The sequence below is a fragment of the Bos grunniens genome, chromosome 7 (assembly GCF_055505025.1).
Source record: "Bos grunniens cultivar Pamir isolate PY7600 chromosome 7, Bosgru_T2T1.0, whole genome shotgun sequence".
NCBI classification, from domain to species: Eukaryota; Metazoa; Chordata; class Mammalia; order Artiodactyla; family Bovidae; genus Bos; species Bos grunniens.
The window spans coordinates 94,812,549-94,831,583 of record NC_141171.1 but is presented as its reverse complement, the minus strand read 5'-3'; the positions used below and the strand labels follow the sequence as shown (position 1 = coordinate 94,831,583).

The window sequence follows — 19,035 nt, the reverse complement described above, 5'->3', positions numbered from 1 at the left end:
ACAGCGAACTTTTTCTGACAGTTGTACATAGCTAGGTTTTTGAGTCTCTGAGGGAGCTGTGTCATATACTCATTTCGCAAATTCAACTATATGTGCTTGGCCAAAAACTATATTAATTTAGAAGCAGAAAGGTGAGAAAGCGAGGATAAGAAAAATGGAGATAACATCTGTCACTGACTGTTGGCTTCAGCGTGAGTCCAGGGCCTGAATCTCCTCATTCACTTTGACTCAGTTTGGTTACCTTCTCCTTGTGAGATGACTTAAAAATTTTTCAAGAATCACTTTGTGTGATTTTCATCTTATACTGTGAACCTAACTATCACATAAGATGGGATTGTGCTCCACTTTGTTAAACAGCTCAATAAGAGATTTGAAGGCTTGCTTCCCAGCACAAATTAAGTTAAGTAGTTCATAATTCAGGTGCATTTCTTTTTCCTTTGTATATTTCCTTTATAGTTTTATGATGTTTTTTGACATTAGAATTTAAAATACTGCATTGGAAGTGCCCAAATCATCTTCTCTTTCTAGTGCACAACACTGATTGTTTTTTTTTTTTTGAAAAAAAGTGCATAGAAATTGGAACAGAATCACCAAGATAAATTGTTGCTAAATCTAATCAAGTAAGGTTTATGTGATTAGCCAAAGAACTGAATTTCCTTATAATTTAGATGACTAGTTTTAACATGAACTCTGATTTTAAATTGTTATACCTTTGGGAATAAAAATGTGTTTAAACTTTGAAACATGAATAGAAGCCACATGTAACTATAGATATTATTCAATAATTTAAAAGAGTTATAGAATGATTACTGGTATTTTATAGTCAAGATAAACTCAACTTCTATTCTTAGCAATGCACATGACCTCAGGAAATAATCTACTGTTTAAAGTATCGAAAAACTTGAAAACAAAAGTAATGTTTTTACAAATACAACCATTACGCACATATTGAGAAAAGATGTTTTTGGATTTCCAGAGAGAATTCAGAATTATGCTCCCGCTTTCACAATGTTGGGTTACTTAAATGAACATCTACAGCTGAAGAAGGAAGCAGCAAATGCGTACCACAGGTAAAGGCCCCTTGAATTTAAACGTGGTCCTTCTTGGTCAGTTGGCCAATGGAGCCTCATTTTCTTGAAGAAGGTACAAATAAAATGTTCTGATTCCTTTCCTGACCTTTCATTATTTATTATTACTACATTTTGAAGATGAAAAAATACAGTTCTAAATTTTCAACTGTGTTTTGGTTTCTGTTGCTCAATCTGAGAGAGAGAGAAGAAAAAAAATAAAACCAAACAAAAAACCCTCTCAGATTTGTTTTAGAAAAATCTGTCCATTTATAGTTTGTCTTGCTTTATTAAATACATGGATTTATTCAGATAAGAAGTGAGATTTCAGAAATGGAAAGAAATTATGTGTTTGTTTAAATCATTTTAATGTTGACTACATAGTGTTAATTCATTCAGTAAATATTTGTTGAACTGCTGCTGTGTGTCATGCAGTGTCCTTGGCTGTGGCAATTTAGCAGTGAATTAAAACAAACGTAGGCTCAGTTCTCATGGAGCTCATTTCTGGTGGGGGTGAGGTACATGGTAAGCTAATAGACATCTGTGATGGTAACAGTTGCTAAGAAAGGAAATCAGAGAAGAGTAAAAGGCTAGACAGTGGAGGGGCAGTGGATTTGAGGTGGGTGTAAGAGGTAAGTTTCCTGAGCAGGCAGTTGAGGTCTGGCCTCGTTGAGGGTGGCCATAAGTCATTTGGTCCTCAGGGAGAGAGTATTCCAGGCAGAGGGAACAGCAGGAGCAAGTGTTCTGAAGCAGGAGCGGCCTGGACGTTGGGGAAACCAGGACAGTGTGTGCGAGGGAGACGACCAGCCCGGAGAGTGATGGGAAGTGAAATTAACGTGAGGTTTTTCTTCGCTGCAAATTCACTCATCTGTGAATGAGAAAATCACACTGATCTCATGGGTACTAGATGAAAAGTTAAAAAAAACCCTGAATGCCTAACTTCTGAGGTACATCATTGCCCTAAATCAATAGAAACCTGTCAGATAAAAAATAATCATGGTATCCCAGATGCTTTGCCGTCCTTGTGTGGCTCTCTCTGTAGTTCACAGAAGTGGTCACTAGATGGTACTGAAGGCTGTAGTTATTTTGCCAGGTGTGTGCAGGAAGGTGTGTGTGCAGGAAGGTGTGTGTGCGGGGGAGGTGTGTGTGTGGGGAGGTGTGTGTTGAGGGGAGGTGTGTGTGGGGAGGTGTGTGCGGGAAGGTGTGTGTGCGGGAAGGTGTGTGTGTGGGGGAGGTGTGTGTGTGCGGGGGAGGTGTGTGTGTGGGGAGGTGTGTGTGTGGGGAGGTGTGTGTTGAGGGGAGGTGTGTGTGAGGAGGTGTGTGCGGGGGAGGTGTGTGCGGGGGAGGTGTGTGTGTGGGGAGGTGTGTGTTGAGGGGAGGTGTGTGCGGGGGAGGTGTGTGCGGGGGAGGTGTGTGCGGGGGAGGTGTGTGCGGAGGAGGTGTGTGCGGGGAAGGTGTGTGTGGGGGAGGTGTGTGTGTGGGGGAGGTGTGTGTGTGGGGAGGTGTGTGTTGGGGGGAGGTATGCGTTGAGGGGAGATGTATGTGGGGAGGTGTGTGCGGGGGAGGTGTGTGTGCAGGGGAGGTGTGTGTTGGGGGGAGGTGTGTGTTGGGGGGAAGTGTGTGTTGGGGGGAGGTGTGTGTGGGGAGGTGTGTGCAGGGGAGGGGAGGTGTGTGTGCGGGGGAGGTGTGTGTGCTTAGAGGTGTGTGTGCTTAGAGGTGTGTGTGGGGAAGTGTGTGTGCGGAGAGGTGTGTGTGTGGGGGGAGGTTTGTGTGTGGGGGAGGTGTGTGTGGGGGAGGTGTGTGTGGGGGGAGGTGTGTGTGTGTGTCGGGGAGGTGTGTGTGTGGGCGGGAGGTGAGTGTTGGGGGGAGGTGTGTGTGTGAGGGGGAGGTGTGTGTGTGGGGGGGAGGTGTGTGTGTGGGCGGGAGGTGAGTGTTGGGGGGAGGTGTGTGTGTGAGGGGGAGGCGTGTGTGTGTGGGGGAGGTGTGTGTGTGTGTGTGTGTGTGTAGGGGGAGGCATGTGTGTGTGGAGGGGAGGCGTGTGTGTGGGGGAGAGGTGTATGAAAACCCACAATACTATTTCTTTCACCACTGCAGTAAAGTTACCAATAAAGTAACTGTAGAAATTTGATAGAATACAAGGAACAGGATTTTTAAACAGAGAAATATGCAGTGCTATGTCACTTCAGTCGTGTCCAACGCTTTGCCATCCTATGGACCGAAGCCCACCAGGCTCCTCTGTCCATGGGATTGTCCTGGCAAGAATACTGGAAGGGGTTGCCATGCCCTTCTCGAGGGGATTTTCCTGACCCAGGGATGGAACTCTGGTCTCATTAGGTCTCCTGCATTGGCAGCCCAGTTCTTTACCACCAGTGCCGCTTGGGATCAGGTTAGTCGCTCAGTCGTGTCCCACTCTTTGCGACCCCATGAATCGCAGCACACCAGGCCTCCCTGTCCATCACCAACTCCCAGAGTTCACTGAGACTCACGTCCATTGAGTCAGTGATGCCATCCAGCCGTCTCATCCTCTGTCGTCCCCTTCTCCTCCTGCCCCAGTCCCTCCCAGCATCAGAGTCTTTTCCAGTGAGTCATCTCTTCGCATGAGGTGGCCAAAGTACTGGAGTTTCAGCTTTAGCATCATTCCTTCCAAAGAACACCCAGGGCTGATCTCCTTCAGAATGGACTGGTTGGATCTCCTTGCAGTCCAAGGGACTCTCAAGAGTCTTCTCCAACACCACAGTTCAAAAGCATCAATTCTTTGGCGCTCAGCCGCCTGGGAAGCCCCTTGTAAATGGAGGGGTAACCATTCCCTTCTCCAGGGCATCTTCCCGACCCAGGGATCGAACCTGGGTCTCCTGCATTGCAGATGGATTCTTTACCGTCAGAGCCACCAGGGAAACCAAAACAGAGAAACTAGACAGCTTTAGAATGCTTGCTCCTTTTTCTGGTATACGTTTTAATCACAAATATTGCAAGTCTAACATTGGTTATACATTTGGCTAAAATGGCAACTCCACAGTCACCTAGGCTTCCCTGATAGCTCAGTTGGTAAAGAATCCGCCTGCAATGCAGGAGACCCCAGTTAGATTCCTGGGTCAGGAAGATCCACTAGAGAAGGGATAAGCTACCCATTCCAGTATTCATGGGCTTCCCTTGTGGCTCAGTTGGTAAAGAATCCGTCTGCAATGTGGGAGGCCTGGGTTCAACCCCTGGGTTGGGAAGATCCTCTGGAGAAGGGAAAGGCTACCCACTCCTGTATTCTGGCCTGGAGAATTCCATGGACTGTATAGTCCATTGGATCACAAAGAGTCGGACATGACTGAGCGACTTTCACTTCACTTCACAGTCACCTGGATATACACCACTCATTCTTAACTTATACCACTCTTGTTTTCTGCCTTAAACAAGTGTTTGTGACTTGAAATTACAAATTAGGTAATAATATAACTGCAGGTATAGTTTTTACTATGACAGGTGGTTTACTATTACTATGTCTATAATACTGCCTTGTTTTTCATGTAATGTCAAAGGCATTAAAAGCTTTTCTTGGATATTTCTTCCTGGCTAATCTTTAAACAGAAAAACAGAAAAAAAAAAGTATTATTAAATATCCAACTCCTTTAGTTGTTGAGACACTTTGCTGCTTGCCCAAAGGAGACTGAGCATGAGAAGGTAAATGGGCTGTCAGCATGTTGTTACATTATTCTAAACCTCTCAGGACTCCTGATGACTCATTCCCTTCTCTGAATTCAGGATTGCCTGAATGTCTTTCTGTACGTAACAGGTAAAGGCACATGAAAGCACTCAATTTCCTAAGTCCCTACCTTGAACTACTAGTATATAAATAATTTAAAGAGTGTACTATGTACATCAAATTCTGTGTACTTCAAACGTGTCAAAACTTTAAAACATTGACACAATTGTTTCCCACATTTGAATTAAATTTTCCGGAATATTTAAAACTCAAGTATGATAAGTGATTTCACATATCAAGAGGCCATTTCATTATTAACAGTCTAAAATCTATTAAGTGCTTTTGTGGTACCAATTTAATAAAATATAAATAAGCTATTATGGAACTAGTTAAATAATTAAATGAAAACAAAAATCTGTAGATTGTTAAGGAGGAAGAGTGAAAGAATGCTATTGCACGTAGATAATTTTAAATGCTTTGTCCTTTTTTTTTTAAAGGGCAATTTTGTTGTTACAGACTGCAGAAGACCGAGATGCTTATTACGTTACAGTAAGAAATTATGGCAGATTGTTATGGTAAGCATATTTTTCCCCATTGATTTTGTGGATCTGTTAGGTTTTTCTGGTGAAGGCTGTGGAGCTATTGAGTGATGCCCAGTCTCTAAAAGAGTGGGGCGAGTGTGAATGAGCACAGTGATGACATCCGCCCAGGGCACATCATTCCCACCGTCCCAAGCTGTGTTAACAGTTTCCAGTCCCAGCCTCAGTGTCCTTTGGGAGGAGCAGGTTCAGAACTGAGGGATGTGAACTAGACAGAAGAGGCAGTTCCTCTTTCTCATAGCAGAAGCCTAGTTAATTGAAAGTGGATTAGATTTATTCTGATTTGATGTCTGTTCTTAAACTGGGAGTGGGATTAAGGGTCCAGAAACCCTTTTGAGATAGTACACAAAAATTTTTGTCTGTGCATTTTGAGGATGGCGAGGGAGCAATATAATTTTCTTTAGATTCTCAGTGACTTCTGACTTCGAAAAAGACTTTTAAAAAAGGTGGGAAACCAGTTGTTTCAGAGGTTAGAACTAGGTCTGGACAATAGGACTGTTAAGGGGAGGATGGTTTGGGGCTCAAGTTAAGGAGACTCACCTCAAATTGAGAGCTGCCCCCAAAACTGAATGTTCCTGTTTGAAACACCTTATTTATTAGACCTATAGTTTGGTATTTTGGTATTAGTACCTACATCTTTTTAAGGAGCTACACAGTAAAAATCAGAGGTAGCCAGTTCTTTTATAACCGTCTAACTGAATCATATCTGGTACCTGTAGATAGAAAATTTTCCCTGTTTTGATTGTTTTTCCTTTTAATTCCTTTCAACTGTGTGTTTAGGAGTTGATAGAACTGTCACTTCCAAGATTTTGTTGTTAGAAGCTGTATGGAACAAAGTATCTGTTTGCTTTACTTAGATGGTTCATATAATGTAACTATTTTAGAGGAAAATTTATACCTCCCATCAAAAATAGGTCCTCTGATTTCTTTTTAACTTGTTTTTATTATGAAATATATTAAACATGCAAAATACAGTATATGGAGCATGATTCGGTGAATAGTTACGCTTCAGATAGCACAGATCTTAAAATTCTGTTGATAGGCTTCAGGTTTCCTTAAAAAGAAAAAAAGTTACAAATAAAGTTGAAGCCCTTGTGTCCTCCAGTCTTTTCTCTATAAAAGTAATCAAATGTTTGAAGATGGTGTTCATTAAAAAAATATTTTTAAAATACATGTGTGTATCCATAAACACCTAAGGTAGTTCTCTTCCCTTCATTAAATATTTGTCAAAATTTGCGTTTGATTTTTAAATTCTTTTACCCTCATAAAATTAATTTTAGAAGCAAATATTGCCCATATTTTTAGCTCCCAGCCACTCTTCCAAGATTAAAAAGATTTCCAAAAACACATTAAAAATAGAAGCAAGCTCCTGAATATAGTGACACGTACCAGAAATAAGAGTCTCAAAGGTACAGTGTGTCTATTCCAGGTGGTGGCAACATCTCTTTATTTTTAAAGAAACAAAAGGTTTTTTTGTTGTTGTTGTTATTAAAAGGCATTCTACTTTAGTATTATATGTTGCAGTTTTTACTTTAATTCATATTAAATACAGAGAAGATAATGTTTGATTTTGTCTGTGGAATTTTAGTATATCTATATGCCCTTCAAAAAAAATGGATGTGCAGTTTACACAAAGGCTGGGCTTGATTATGACTTACTAAGCTTCTCAAAGATGCTAAACCCATGGTCACAGGGTAATTTTTAGCTAATGTATTAAGCTTAAAAATTATTGTGAAGGTCAACTGGAAATTATTTTTATAACTTAAGAGTTTAATTCAAGTTTATTTAAAAAAAAGACCAGTTTATTTTTTTTTTCTTTTTTTTTTTAAATTTTATTTTATTTTTAAACTTTACATAATTGTATTAGTTTTGCAGTTTATTAAAAAAAAAAAAAGACAGTTCAGCAGAGCTGTTCATTTTCACATATAATTTAAAAGAAGCAAAGTGTGAAGTTAAATCCCTCTGGTATATACTATTTGAAATAAGTGATATGCCTTCTATTTTAATATAAGTCTTTTCTGCAGCTTTAACACTGAGAGATGAAGTACGTTAAGTTGTTAAAAGAACCTTAGTATAATTATATTTCTGTATTTTGATGATATAAGCCAAAATGATTTTTGATATTAAAAGTAAGTTATGTTTTGCTTCTTAGTTCCATTGGTGAATATGATAAAGCTATCCAGGCTTTTAAGTCAACACCCCTTGAGGAGTTAGAAGACATCATAGGTTTCGCATTAGCTTTATTTATGAAGGGTCTGTATAAGGAGAGCAGCAAAGGTAAGTATGTTGTGTAAAGCTTAAGGATACATCCTACTTTTCCAGAGCTGAGAATTTCAATCATAGTGAGCTTATACATAGAAAGGTATAATTCTAAGATGTTGGTCGGGATTGTAGTGTTTATTAAAAATCTGACAAGAGATATGATAATAGGTACTTTTTATCTGTTCCTTCATTTAGTACATGATGATGAATAGTTCTTTTAGCAGTGTTATGAACTGAATGTTACCTTTATTATTTAGATGAGGAAACTGAGACCCAAGATCACAAATGGCCTTCCCTGATAGCTCAGTTGGTAAAGAATCCACCTGCAATGCAGGAGACCCTGATTCAATTCCTGGGTCAGGAAGATCCCCTGAAGTAGGGATAGGCTACCCACTCCAGTTTTCTTGGGCTTCACTGGTGGCTCAACTAGTAAAGAATCCGCCTACAATACAGGAGACCTGGGTTCGATTCCTGGGTTGGGAAGATCCCCTGGAGAAGGGAAAGGCTCCCCACTCCAGTATTCTGGCCTGGAGAATTCCGTGGACTATACAGTCCATGGGGTTGCAAAGAGTTGGACACAGCTATACACTACACTATACACACGACTTTCACTTTCACTGAAAGCAAGTATTTACTACTCCACAGTGTTTCCGGGTACTTTTCTGGTAAACAAAGACCTCAGACATTGTTTGTGATAATATATTAATATTTTGGTTTCTCCAAAAATGCTTTTGAGTGCATTTCCCCGTGTATGGGCCCAGCCTATGTGTGTGTGCAGCTCATTGTAAGAACTGCTTAATGGAGTTGCTTGTTTCTTCATGGAAATTTGGGTGAAAGCTCAATGACTGTAGGCCTCCACTTCTTTTGAAGATAGTGACTCAGACTTGCCTGTAGATTCCCAAGATGAGAATTGAGGAATATCACATGATAATCTTAATGATATTCCAGAATCACCTTGGAACAGTTAAACCAAGTTAGATTATTACAAAATTTTATTCCGTTCACTTGAGATCAAGGACATAATAAGATACAATTTTAGTTAGACCGTTTTAAAAAATAGGATTAGGAAAGGAAAAATCCCATTATTTGTCATTCAGGATTGCTTTTATATTGTTTTGTTTTTGTTTCCAATTCTGTGTAACAGCGTATGAGAGAGCCTTGACTATTGTTGAATCGGAGCAAGACAAAGCTCATGTCTTGACAGCTCTGGCAATAGCGGAGTATAAACAAGGAAAAACGGACGTAGCCAAGACATTGCTATTCAAATGGTATGTATAGTCGACATCAACACTCAAATGACCAGATACTTAAAAATATTGGGTTAAAATTGGAAGCAACGTAAAATGAATTTCTTAATGTTTTAGGAACTTTTTGGTGAACAGAAGGGATCAGACCCACCTGGTTAGCTAGAGATCATGGCTTCATTCAGTTCTTCAAAACCATCCTGTAGTCTCTGTGTATTATTTATTTTTTTAAAACAGTAATTGATCAGCTGTTCTCTTGCTGCTGCTGCTAAGTCGCTTCAGTCGTGTCTGACGCTGTGCGACCCCAGAGACGGCAGCCCACCAGGCTCCCCCGTCCCTGGGATTGTCCAGGCAAGAACACTGGAGGGGGTTGCCATTTCCTTCTCCAATGCATGAAACTGAAAAGTGAAAGTGAAGTCACGCAGTCATGCCGACTCTTAGCGACCCCATGGACTGCAGCCTACCAGGCTCCTCCGTCCATGGGATTTTCCAGGCAAGAGTATTGGAGTGGGATGCCATTACCTTCTCCAAGCTGTTCTCTTAGGATTATAAAATTTTAATGAAGGCAGTCATAACTGGCTTGTTTTCAGCCCAGTGGGTTTCCAAAGAGATTGTGTTTCCTCTTCCCTTTTCAGGTTAACCTGATAAAGTTAAAGTTGCGTCTAAAGAAAGTATATATACCAGTATAACTTGTAACTATTTCTGTATTTTGGAGATAATTTAATAAAATAGTAGTCTCTGATATATGTGGTTTATAAGGTACTTTTTGACTTTTTGAAAATTTTTTTGAGAAAGTTGACCTTAATCTTTAAAAAGCAGTAGATAATTAATGTATGCTATTGGCCAGTGGTTATCAGTGAGTGCTCTATTGACATTTTTAGTACAGATTTTTAGTACAGATCTTCATAATACAGAAATTTTCCACCCCTTGTAGGAAGATCACATCTCTGTTTCCCATCACACTAATTGCTTTCTTCGTTCATTGTGAAAACCAAAAAAGTGCCTTCATGAGTCTCCAAATTATGCTCCCCTACAAAGATAGGGGGAAATGATTATTAGATGGTAACTAGGTCAAGATGACTTCTTATAGGATAAGGTTTGTTTTTGTTTATTCATTGTGATACTTTTGTCTCATCCTGATTAAAGTAATTTTCTTGTATAATAAGTAAGCAATTCATTCTCCTTCTCTTAGCTATTTTGAGAAAACCAGTCAGAATTTAAAAAATCTTGTCACTTTACATGGATACACTCATGTTCAGAAGACCCAAATTTTTAAATAGCTTGGGAAAAAGAATTGTGTGTGTACTAAGTTGCTTCAGTCATGCCCAGCTCTTCAGACCCCATGGATTGTAGCTTTGCAGGCTCCTCTGTCCGTGGGATTCTCCAGGCAAGAATACTGTAGTGGGTTGCCATGCCTTCCTCCAGGGGATCTTCATGACCCAGGGATTAAATCTGCATCTCTTATGTCTCCTGTGTTAGGAAACGTGTTCTTTACCACTGATGCCACCTGGGAAGCCCCCAAAAGAATCATAGATGCTAATATATTGCTGTAAATTATCAAGAGCAAAAGTAACCCCAAATTAGATATGATTACATTAATCTTGGGCTTCCCTGGTGGCTCAGTTGGTAAAGAATCCACCTGCAATGCGAAAGACCTGGGTTCAAACCCTGGATTAAGAAGATCCCCTGGAGAAGGGAATGGCTACCCATTCCAGTATTTTGGCCTGGTGAATTCCATGGACTTTATAGTCCATGGGGTCACAAAGAGCTGGACATGAGTTACTGACTTTCACTCAGATTAATATTGGGTTACTATTTAAAACAGTAACAAAAACAATTTTGAACATTGAAGGAAGTAGAGAAAAATAATAGAATATTATTCTTTTCTCATTCTCTTGTGAGGGAAGGCCTTTACCTCCTTTTTCGTGTGTTACTGAATCCCCGACTAAGTAGTTTATATGATCTGTGTTTCTTTTTTTTTGGTTCTCTGTGTGTCATCTTTCAGACTGCTCCCTTTCCTGCCCCTTGGATTCTGTTCTCTGACTGACATTCTGTGAAAAATTAAGATTCCAGTTCTTTATTGATCTTGTTTGGCATTCATATCTTGGGAACTAAGCAGTGTCCTAGGTGCTTAAGGGGAATAGGCATAAATTCAATATATAAGGGGAAAAAATCCGATTACCAGCATCATAGAATTTATGATATAAATAATTACATGTAAAATCCATAGCACGTGGTACAGGACAGCTTGCAGGTCTGTGCATTCAGCACATGTGAGCCTAATGGGATGTGGTCATTCCAGTAATAATGTAGATTTTGTATATTAAGAAATATTAGAGTAGTAAGGGGTTTTCCCTTTTGAACCAAGACACAGATTAGAATGTCTTCTTTTGTTGTTAGTTGTTGTTCAGTCGCCTGGTTGAGTCTGGCTCTTTGCAATCCCATGGACTGCAGCATACCAGTCCTCTCTGTCCCTCACCATCTTCCGGAGTTTGCCCACGTTCATGCCCATTGCATCAGTGATGCCATCCAACCATCTCATCCTCTGTTGCCCCCTTCTCCTCCCACCTTCAATCTTTCCCAGCATCAGGGTCTTTTCCAATGAGTCAGCTCTTTGCATCAGGTGGCCAAAGTATTGGAGCTTCAGCTTCAGCATCAGTCCTTCCAACGAATATTCAGGACTGATTTCCTTTAAGATTGACTGGTTTGATCTCCTTGTTGTCCAACTTACAGTTTGGGTTATTTGTATTGATGGAAATGACTTACTAAATGATACCATTCCATATTCGGATGCTTCCATTAACCTTTATGGTAAAAAGAGTTCCTGTGGATTCTTTTAAGTTTAATCCAGAGCTGCCCGTGAAAATTCATGATTTTGTACCTATTTTTCAAAGTCAGATTCTAAACAATTTATCCTCCCACCCCAACAATAGAAAGGCATAGTGGTAGGTGTGTGATATTTTGTAATGTTGTAAGTATTTCTATTATATTTTAATGAATTTTAACAGATTTTTAAAAATTCCTTTGTTTTGTTACAGTACACATTCATAATTATTATTAGAAGTTCTATTAAGTTTGTAAAGAGCTTGTTTTCTTCATTTAAATTAATAAGGATTCCTAACATTAGTGACTTTTACCTCCATAAAATTTCACAGTTGAAGAAGGAAAAGAAAAATTGGATGCTTACATACAAAATTTAAATTCTCCTTCAATTATAAATATGCTCGCTTGGAATATGGTGGATATAGGTTGTATTTGTACTTACATATACTAGCTCTGATTTCAAATACCACAGAGCAGCAAGACAGACTGTTTTTGCAAATGATAAAAATCAGATCTTAGATTAAGGATTTTTCTTTATTATTCATACCTTTTAGGATTTTACTGAAATCAAAAGATTTTAGCAAATTATTTTAATTATTTACCTAGAACTGTGAGACCCAAAGAGACTGTGCTGTGTATTTGTTTCTAAATGTAGATAAAATGACCAGAAAAGAAATTTGGCTACTGATGCTCTATAAAGGCCCTTGGTACCTTCTAACTGCTTTAGAAATTCAGGGAAGTTATGGTTCCTAGAAACCATGGAACTTAGTTTTATATTTATCATAGAGCTGGACCGTAGTTTGGTGAATCTATAAGTACACTGTTTTTTTCAGCTGTTCAGTGTGTTCTAATAGCTACAGAGTATTGTACTCATGGCTAATAGGCAATTAAAAATATATTTACAGCTCTATCTTAAAGGAACCAACAACGGAAAGCCTTCAAGCCCTGTGTGCTCTCGGATTGGCAATGCAGGATGCTACACTGTCAAAGGCTGCCCTTAATGAGTTACTGAAGCACAGCAAACCGAACAGTGACTATCAGAGGAGCCTTCTTACGTCAGCCATCTGTGCCCTGCAAGGCCGCAGCGTGGCAGTGCAGAGACAAGCGTCCAAAGCTGTTCACAGGTAAAGTCTGCACTTGTGAACTTGCTGTCCCGTTGTGCTTGATGAGATTGTCTTTGCTGTTTAGACCTTACTAAGATTATTTGCGTGCGTGCTAAGTCACTTCAGTCGTGTCTGACTCTTTGCGACCCCATGGACTGTAGCCCACCAGGCTCCTCTGTCCATGGGATTCTCTGGGCAAGAATACTGGAGTGGGTTGCCATGCCCTCCTCTGGGGGATCTTCCCAATTAAGATTATACAACAAGGTAATTGAGTATATTTGGAAACCAGGTTGTGGTTTTATGAAACTGTATATTGGACCAGGTAATTGACAGTTTTTTCATGTGTAGTGATTTAAATACAAAATTCGGTTGATAAAGAACAGAAAATTTTCCTTTATTCAGATTAAGGCCCAAATCTTTTTTTGTATGAAAATCCTTACAAACTCTCAAGTTGGTGATATTGTCCGTTTGTTATTTGATACTGTTCAGTTTAATGGTTTTAGGAATTTTTTGGCCACTCAGCATTCATTAATATATTGAAAATTTGGAAAATAGAAAGCTTTTATCATTAGCCATAGTGGTTATTTGTTTTATTTTCAACAGAAAAGTGTTATATCTGTAGTTTATTTTCCTTCCATAATTCTGATCTCTGTTTTCTTTGAATGTGACATATTAAATTTCTTTAACCTTTCCTGATTAGATCTCATGGCTCTGTATTCATCACATTGCTGATTTTTCTTTCTTATTTTAATAAAGAGATAAAATATTCTTTCTAAAAATTCACACACTTCCAACCACATGTGAACAATTAATTTGAACTTGTTTTAGATGTTTAAAAGATATTTATTTTTCTGGAATTGAGCTGCAGGAGTTGCTTGTATATTTTTGAGATTAGTTGTTTGTCAGTTGTTTCATTTGCTGTTATTTTCTCCCATTCTGAAGGCTGTCTTTTCACCTTGCTTATAGTTTCTTTTGTTGTGCAGAAGCTTTTGATTTTAATTAGATCCCATTTTTTATTTTTGCTTTTATTTCCAATATTCTGGGAGGTGCGTCATAGAGGATCCTGCTGTGATTTATGTCGGAGAGTGTTTTGCCTGTGTTCTCCTCTAAGAGTTTTATAGTTTCTGGTCTTATGTTTAGATCTTTAATCCATTGAGTTTATTTTTCTGTATGGTGTTAGAAAGTGTTCCAGTTTCATTCTTTTACAAGTGGCTGACCAGTTTTCCTAGCACCACTTGTTAAAGAGATTCTCTTTTCTCCATTGTATATTCTTGCCTCCTTTGTCAAAGATAAGGTGTCCACAGGTGCATGGGTTTATCTCTGGGCTTTCTATTTTGTAATAAACGATCCAATCAAAAAATGGGCCAAAGAACTAAATAGACATTTTTCCAAAGAAGACATACAGATGGCTAACAAACACATGAAAAGATGCTCAACATCACTCATTATCAGAGAAATGCAAATCAAAACCACAATGAGGTACCATTTCACACCAGTCAGAATGGCTGCGATCCAAAAGTCTACAAGCAATAAATGCTGGAGAAGATGTCGAGAAAAGGGAACGCTCTTACACTGTTGGTGGAAATGCAAGCTAGTACAGCCACTATGGAGAACAGTGTGGAGATTCCTTAAAAAACTGGAAATAGAACTGCCATACGACCCAGCAATCCCACTGCTGGGCATACACACTGAGGAAACCAGAATTGAAAGAGACATGTGTACCCCAATGTTCATCGCAGCACTGTTTATAATAGCCAGGATATGGAAGCAATCTAGATGTCCATCAGATGAATGGATAAGAAAGCTGTGGTACATATACACAATGGAGTATTAATCAGCCATTAAAAAGAATACATTTAAATCAGTTCTAATGGGGTGGATGAAACTGAAGCCAATTATACACAGTGAAGTAAGCCAGAAAGAAAAACACCAATACAGTATGCTAACACATATATATGGAATTTAGAAAGATGGTAACGATAGCCCTGTATGTGAGACAGCAAAAGAGACACAGATGTATAGAACAGTCTTTTGGACTCTGTTGGGTGGGGGATGATTTGGGAGAATGGCATTGAAACATGTATAATATCATATAAGAAACGAATCGCCAGTCCAGGTTTGATGCAGGATACAGGATGCTTGGGGCTGGTGCATTGGGATGACCCAGAGGGATGGTATGGGGAAGGAGGTGGGAGGGGAGTTCAGGATTGGGAACACGTGTACACCCGTGGCAGATTCATGTTGATGTATGGCAAAACCAATACAATATTGTAAACTAATTAGCCTCTAATTAAAAAAAATTTTAAAAAAAGATTTTTAACTTAGGTACTAAATAAATTGTTGATTTTTTTTTTTTTTGTACTTTTTGTGGTTAAAGTAACTCCCATCTCTAAGCCCTCTGCTTTTGATGATTGTTGCAGTAACCCAGCTGATCCTGCTCTTTGGTCCCTGTTGTCCCGAGTGGTTGCCCAGTATACTCAACGAAATGCAAAGGTGAGTAACGTTCTAACTTCTGACCAAAGGTAAAGTAGCTTAGTTTGTAATATGTAATTTTAAAGTATTGCTGTTATCATTCTGGAAAATAATTAATATAGCGAGGGAGTTCTGTTATTTAATGAAGTTGTTTATTAGTTATTCAGCAAGTAGTACACTGAGTTTCTTCCATGTACTGTTGTGCTGCTGGGGTGTTATGGAATATACAAAGAAGGAGGTGGGCTTTTTTGAACATACATAGATTAAGTTGGGCTTTCCTGGTGGTTCAGACAGTAAAGAATCCGCCTGTAATGCAGGAGACCTAGGTTGAGAAGATGCCCTGGAGGAGGGCATGGCAACCCACTCCAGTATTCTTGCCTGGAGAATCCCAATGGACTGAGGAGCCTGATGGGCTACAGTCCATGGTGTCTTGAAGCGTTGGACACGACTTATCGACTAAGCACAGCTCATAGTTCGGAAGCATTGCTATTGTGTTTCAGAATACCCCCAAATAATTTTATTTAAGTTTCTTAAAGATAAGAAAATAACAACTAGAACAGTGCTTATGTCTAAAAATATAAGGCTAAATATGAAGTCATTGATGTTCCATAAAATGGATTTTCACTGTTGTTAGTTCTTAAGAGCAAGGTATTTTCAGGAGTCAGTAAAGTATTTTGTTAATTTCTATAGTTAATATGGCCTTTTATACTTTACACTAGTTAGTAAACATAATACTAGTAACTACTATGTTTTGAACACTTACTACATCTAGTAATGCCAATATCTGAAGTCTAGTACATCTGTTTTGTTTGTTATTTCTATTGGTTTCATACTGGCCTTGTTTGTTGATTGACTGTGTAAACTTGAAGATTATTTGTGGAAATAATTTAAGGCCTACCTAGTATTAAGGTACGCTTCTGTAGAAAGAAGTTGTACTTTTTAATGCCAGTACTTGGGAGCTGCACCAATCTGGAACCACCTTAAAGAAGGTTTATAGCTTGAGCTTTCTGGACCATACAGGCTACTGTGTGCCTGGGTTTTCAGAGTCATTTGAATCCTGGTCTAGTTCTGATTCACCTTAAATCTGAGTGCATAGCCCCTTGGCCAGGAGTGGGGGAATCTCAGCTTATTTTGATGCAGGTTTCCTATATACTTGCTCCTTGTGTGAATCCTGGGCTCTAATTTCTCACCTACAAGTCCTTCAAACTGAAAATTAAAATTGTTTAGGAACTGCAAACTGACTTCCTTCACTTATACCTCTGTGGATTTCAGTTTTCCCTTTTAGTTTTGGCTTGAAAAGTCCTAAATATCTTGTCAGCTAGCCAGTGCTTTTAAGAATACATGCTTCTTATATTTTATCCCAGTGCTTATTAAACTTTAATATGGAATGAAATTACCCCATAATTTTGTTTAAACCTAATTCAGTAGATGCGGGGTGGGGCCTGATATTCTGCATTTCTGACAGCCTCCCAGACAATGTCAGTTCTGCCGGTGGTATACAGGTCACACTTTGAGTAGCAAAGTTTTATCCTACAGTTTGTTATTTTCAGTGAATGTTTTGTTCCAAGAACCTGAAAGACCATCATTATTAGACTCTGGAATGAAGCATTTATATGCCAACTACTGTGCTTGGCATTTTTATCTGTCTTGTCATTTAATCTCAAAAGCATTATGAAGTAGCTGGAATTAAGTTCATTTTGTAGAGGAGGGTCCTTGAGACATAAAGATTCAATAACTTGAGCAAAATCACAGTTAGTAGTTGTGGTGATGAATCATTTCAGACTTTACTCGTGAACCTTCTTTTTTTTTAATTCATCTTCTATTTGTTTTATATTGACATGTTTTTTAAAATATTTGTGATACACTTATTTTAAATAAGTGTAAAATTTTTAAGTTTAAATTTAAATTAAGTGTAAATTTATTAAGTTTAAAAATAAATTTTTAAATATTTAAAAAAATATTTGTGATACACTTAATGATGTAAAATGAAATATACATTAGAAGTATACTTCTAATTTAAAATGAGATCATTCTTACAACTTACTTTATCAGGTGAAACATCTAATTGAATTTTTAAAAATTAAGAATTTCAAGCCAACTTTATGAAACCTAGGATGCTGCATAGATTTTCCTTATTTTTAGTATTGAGTAGATTATTGAGGCAGTGATGAGTTTCACGATGCTCTGAACTTTAATTACCTATTTTGCTAGGGTCTATAGATGTTTTAAAAATACTATGTTTTCTTGGAGTGAAGTTATATTAGTTTATCTTAAAATAAGTTTTGTGGAATCTCCACTGAGTCTTTGTTTCACAATCTTGTATATTGTTAGAAAATTGTATGTTTGTTTGTTACCACTGTGAAATCATGTAATTCTTGGACCTTTAATGAAAATTGTAAAAGAGCAGAGTTGAAATTCTCATAGTAGAAAAGATTTTCTTTTATAAAAATATTAAACTAGTTTTTTGAAACAGTGGTATTAAGTTGGTGCTTAGAGAGCTTAAAGGCTTCCCTGGTGGCTCAGTGGGTAAAAGAGTCTGCCTGCAATGAGGGAGACCTTGGTTCGATCCCTGGGTCGGAAAGATCCTCTAGAAAAGGAAATGGCAACCCACTCCAGTATTCTTGACTGGAGAATCCCATGAACAGAGGAGCCTGGCGGGCTACAGTCCATGGGGTCACAAAGAGTTGGATATGACTGAGTGACTAACACTTTCACTTTCTCAGGAAGTTTAAAAGTTAATATAAATGTGATAAAACTGAACCTTTCAAATGATTTAATGTAAAGATTCTATCAGTCTTAATTTTTACTTTTTCATGGAAGTTTATGCATTTATCTAAGTAATCATTTGTTTACTATTATAGGGAGGTGCAGTGGCAGGAAACGTGGCTCATATTCTGGACTCAAATCATGGAAAGGTTAGTTTGCCCCACTTCAGGGCAGTGTTTTACTTGTTAAATAATATTATTGATGAATGAGTAATTTTTTTTCTTAAGCTCAGGAGTCACATCATATTCAGTATAGTACTATTTTTCATCACTTTGAAAGTCAAGGAGCTGTAAAGAGAATTGGTTAACACTCTCTTTTCTCTTATGTAGAAGGCATTACTGTACACTGCAGTAAATCAGTTGGCTATGGGAAGCAATTCAGCAGAAGATGAGAAAAATACTGCACTAAAGACCATTCAGAAGGCAGCTCTCCTTTCTCCAGGTGAATATAATATAATCCATTTCATACATAGGATTCTGTTCATCTTACATTTGTGAAGCAAAGTTTGTACTTTTATGAAATGAGAGAATTTTAAAATATTTTAAGATCTTGCATATTATTTGATTATCTGCATTCAGCTACTGATACTTGAGAGATAATTAGTTACTGGAGTAGGCTCAGAGGAATATCTCTTTAAAGATAGGTCATTAACCATTATTGAAAATCTGAATTATATACTTTCAAGAAGTAGTTTTATGTCTGTTTTCCTATCAGTCAGGTTTAACGAGGTTTATCTATAGCTACTAAATTATTTAATAAACATATTTAGTTACTTTTATGTATAGTTAGTTTCTTGAAGAGTGGATATATGTATTCTGTTGTAACTGTTAGAACTGACAGGGTGCTGACCTCACCTGAACTAACCTCTTCTCAGTTCTAACCAGAATTATGTGTACCATTGATCACCAAAGGCCCGAGGAATTGCTATAAATGGCATCAGCTTTCTTCCATTACTACTACTGGAAAAATGCTTTAGAGAACTGGAAAGTCTGGCAAAGTAGGGTTATG

The 19,035-nt window shown here is 38.3% G+C and overlaps 1 protein-coding gene across 10 annotated transcripts in view; it reads left to right on the top strand.

Annotated features, from left to right (window-relative positions):
* Positions 1–19,035, top strand: part of SKIC3 (SKI3 subunit of superkiller complex) — a 159,340-nt gene that overhangs the window by 103,808 nt on the left and 36,497 nt on the right. For all 10 annotated transcript variants that reach the window (XR_015168293.1, XM_086413188.1, XM_086413179.1 and 7 more), the window contains 8 exons: positions 977–1,070; positions 5,256–5,333; positions 7,510–7,634; positions 8,764–8,887; positions 12,592–12,810; positions 15,210–15,282; positions 18,123–18,176; positions 18,357–18,468. Coding sequence is in view for 9 of the 10 variants with exons in the window: in XM_086413188.1 (XP_086269314.1) it covers positions 977–1,070; positions 5,256–5,333; positions 7,510–7,634; positions 8,764–8,887; positions 12,592–12,810; positions 15,210–15,282; positions 18,123–18,176; positions 18,357–18,468 (879 nt within the window). In the remaining variant the exon portion in view is untranslated. The remainder of the gene's footprint in view (positions 1–976; positions 1,071–5,255; positions 5,334–7,509; positions 7,635–8,763; positions 8,888–12,591; positions 12,811–15,209; positions 15,283–18,122; positions 18,177–18,356; positions 18,469–19,035) is intronic.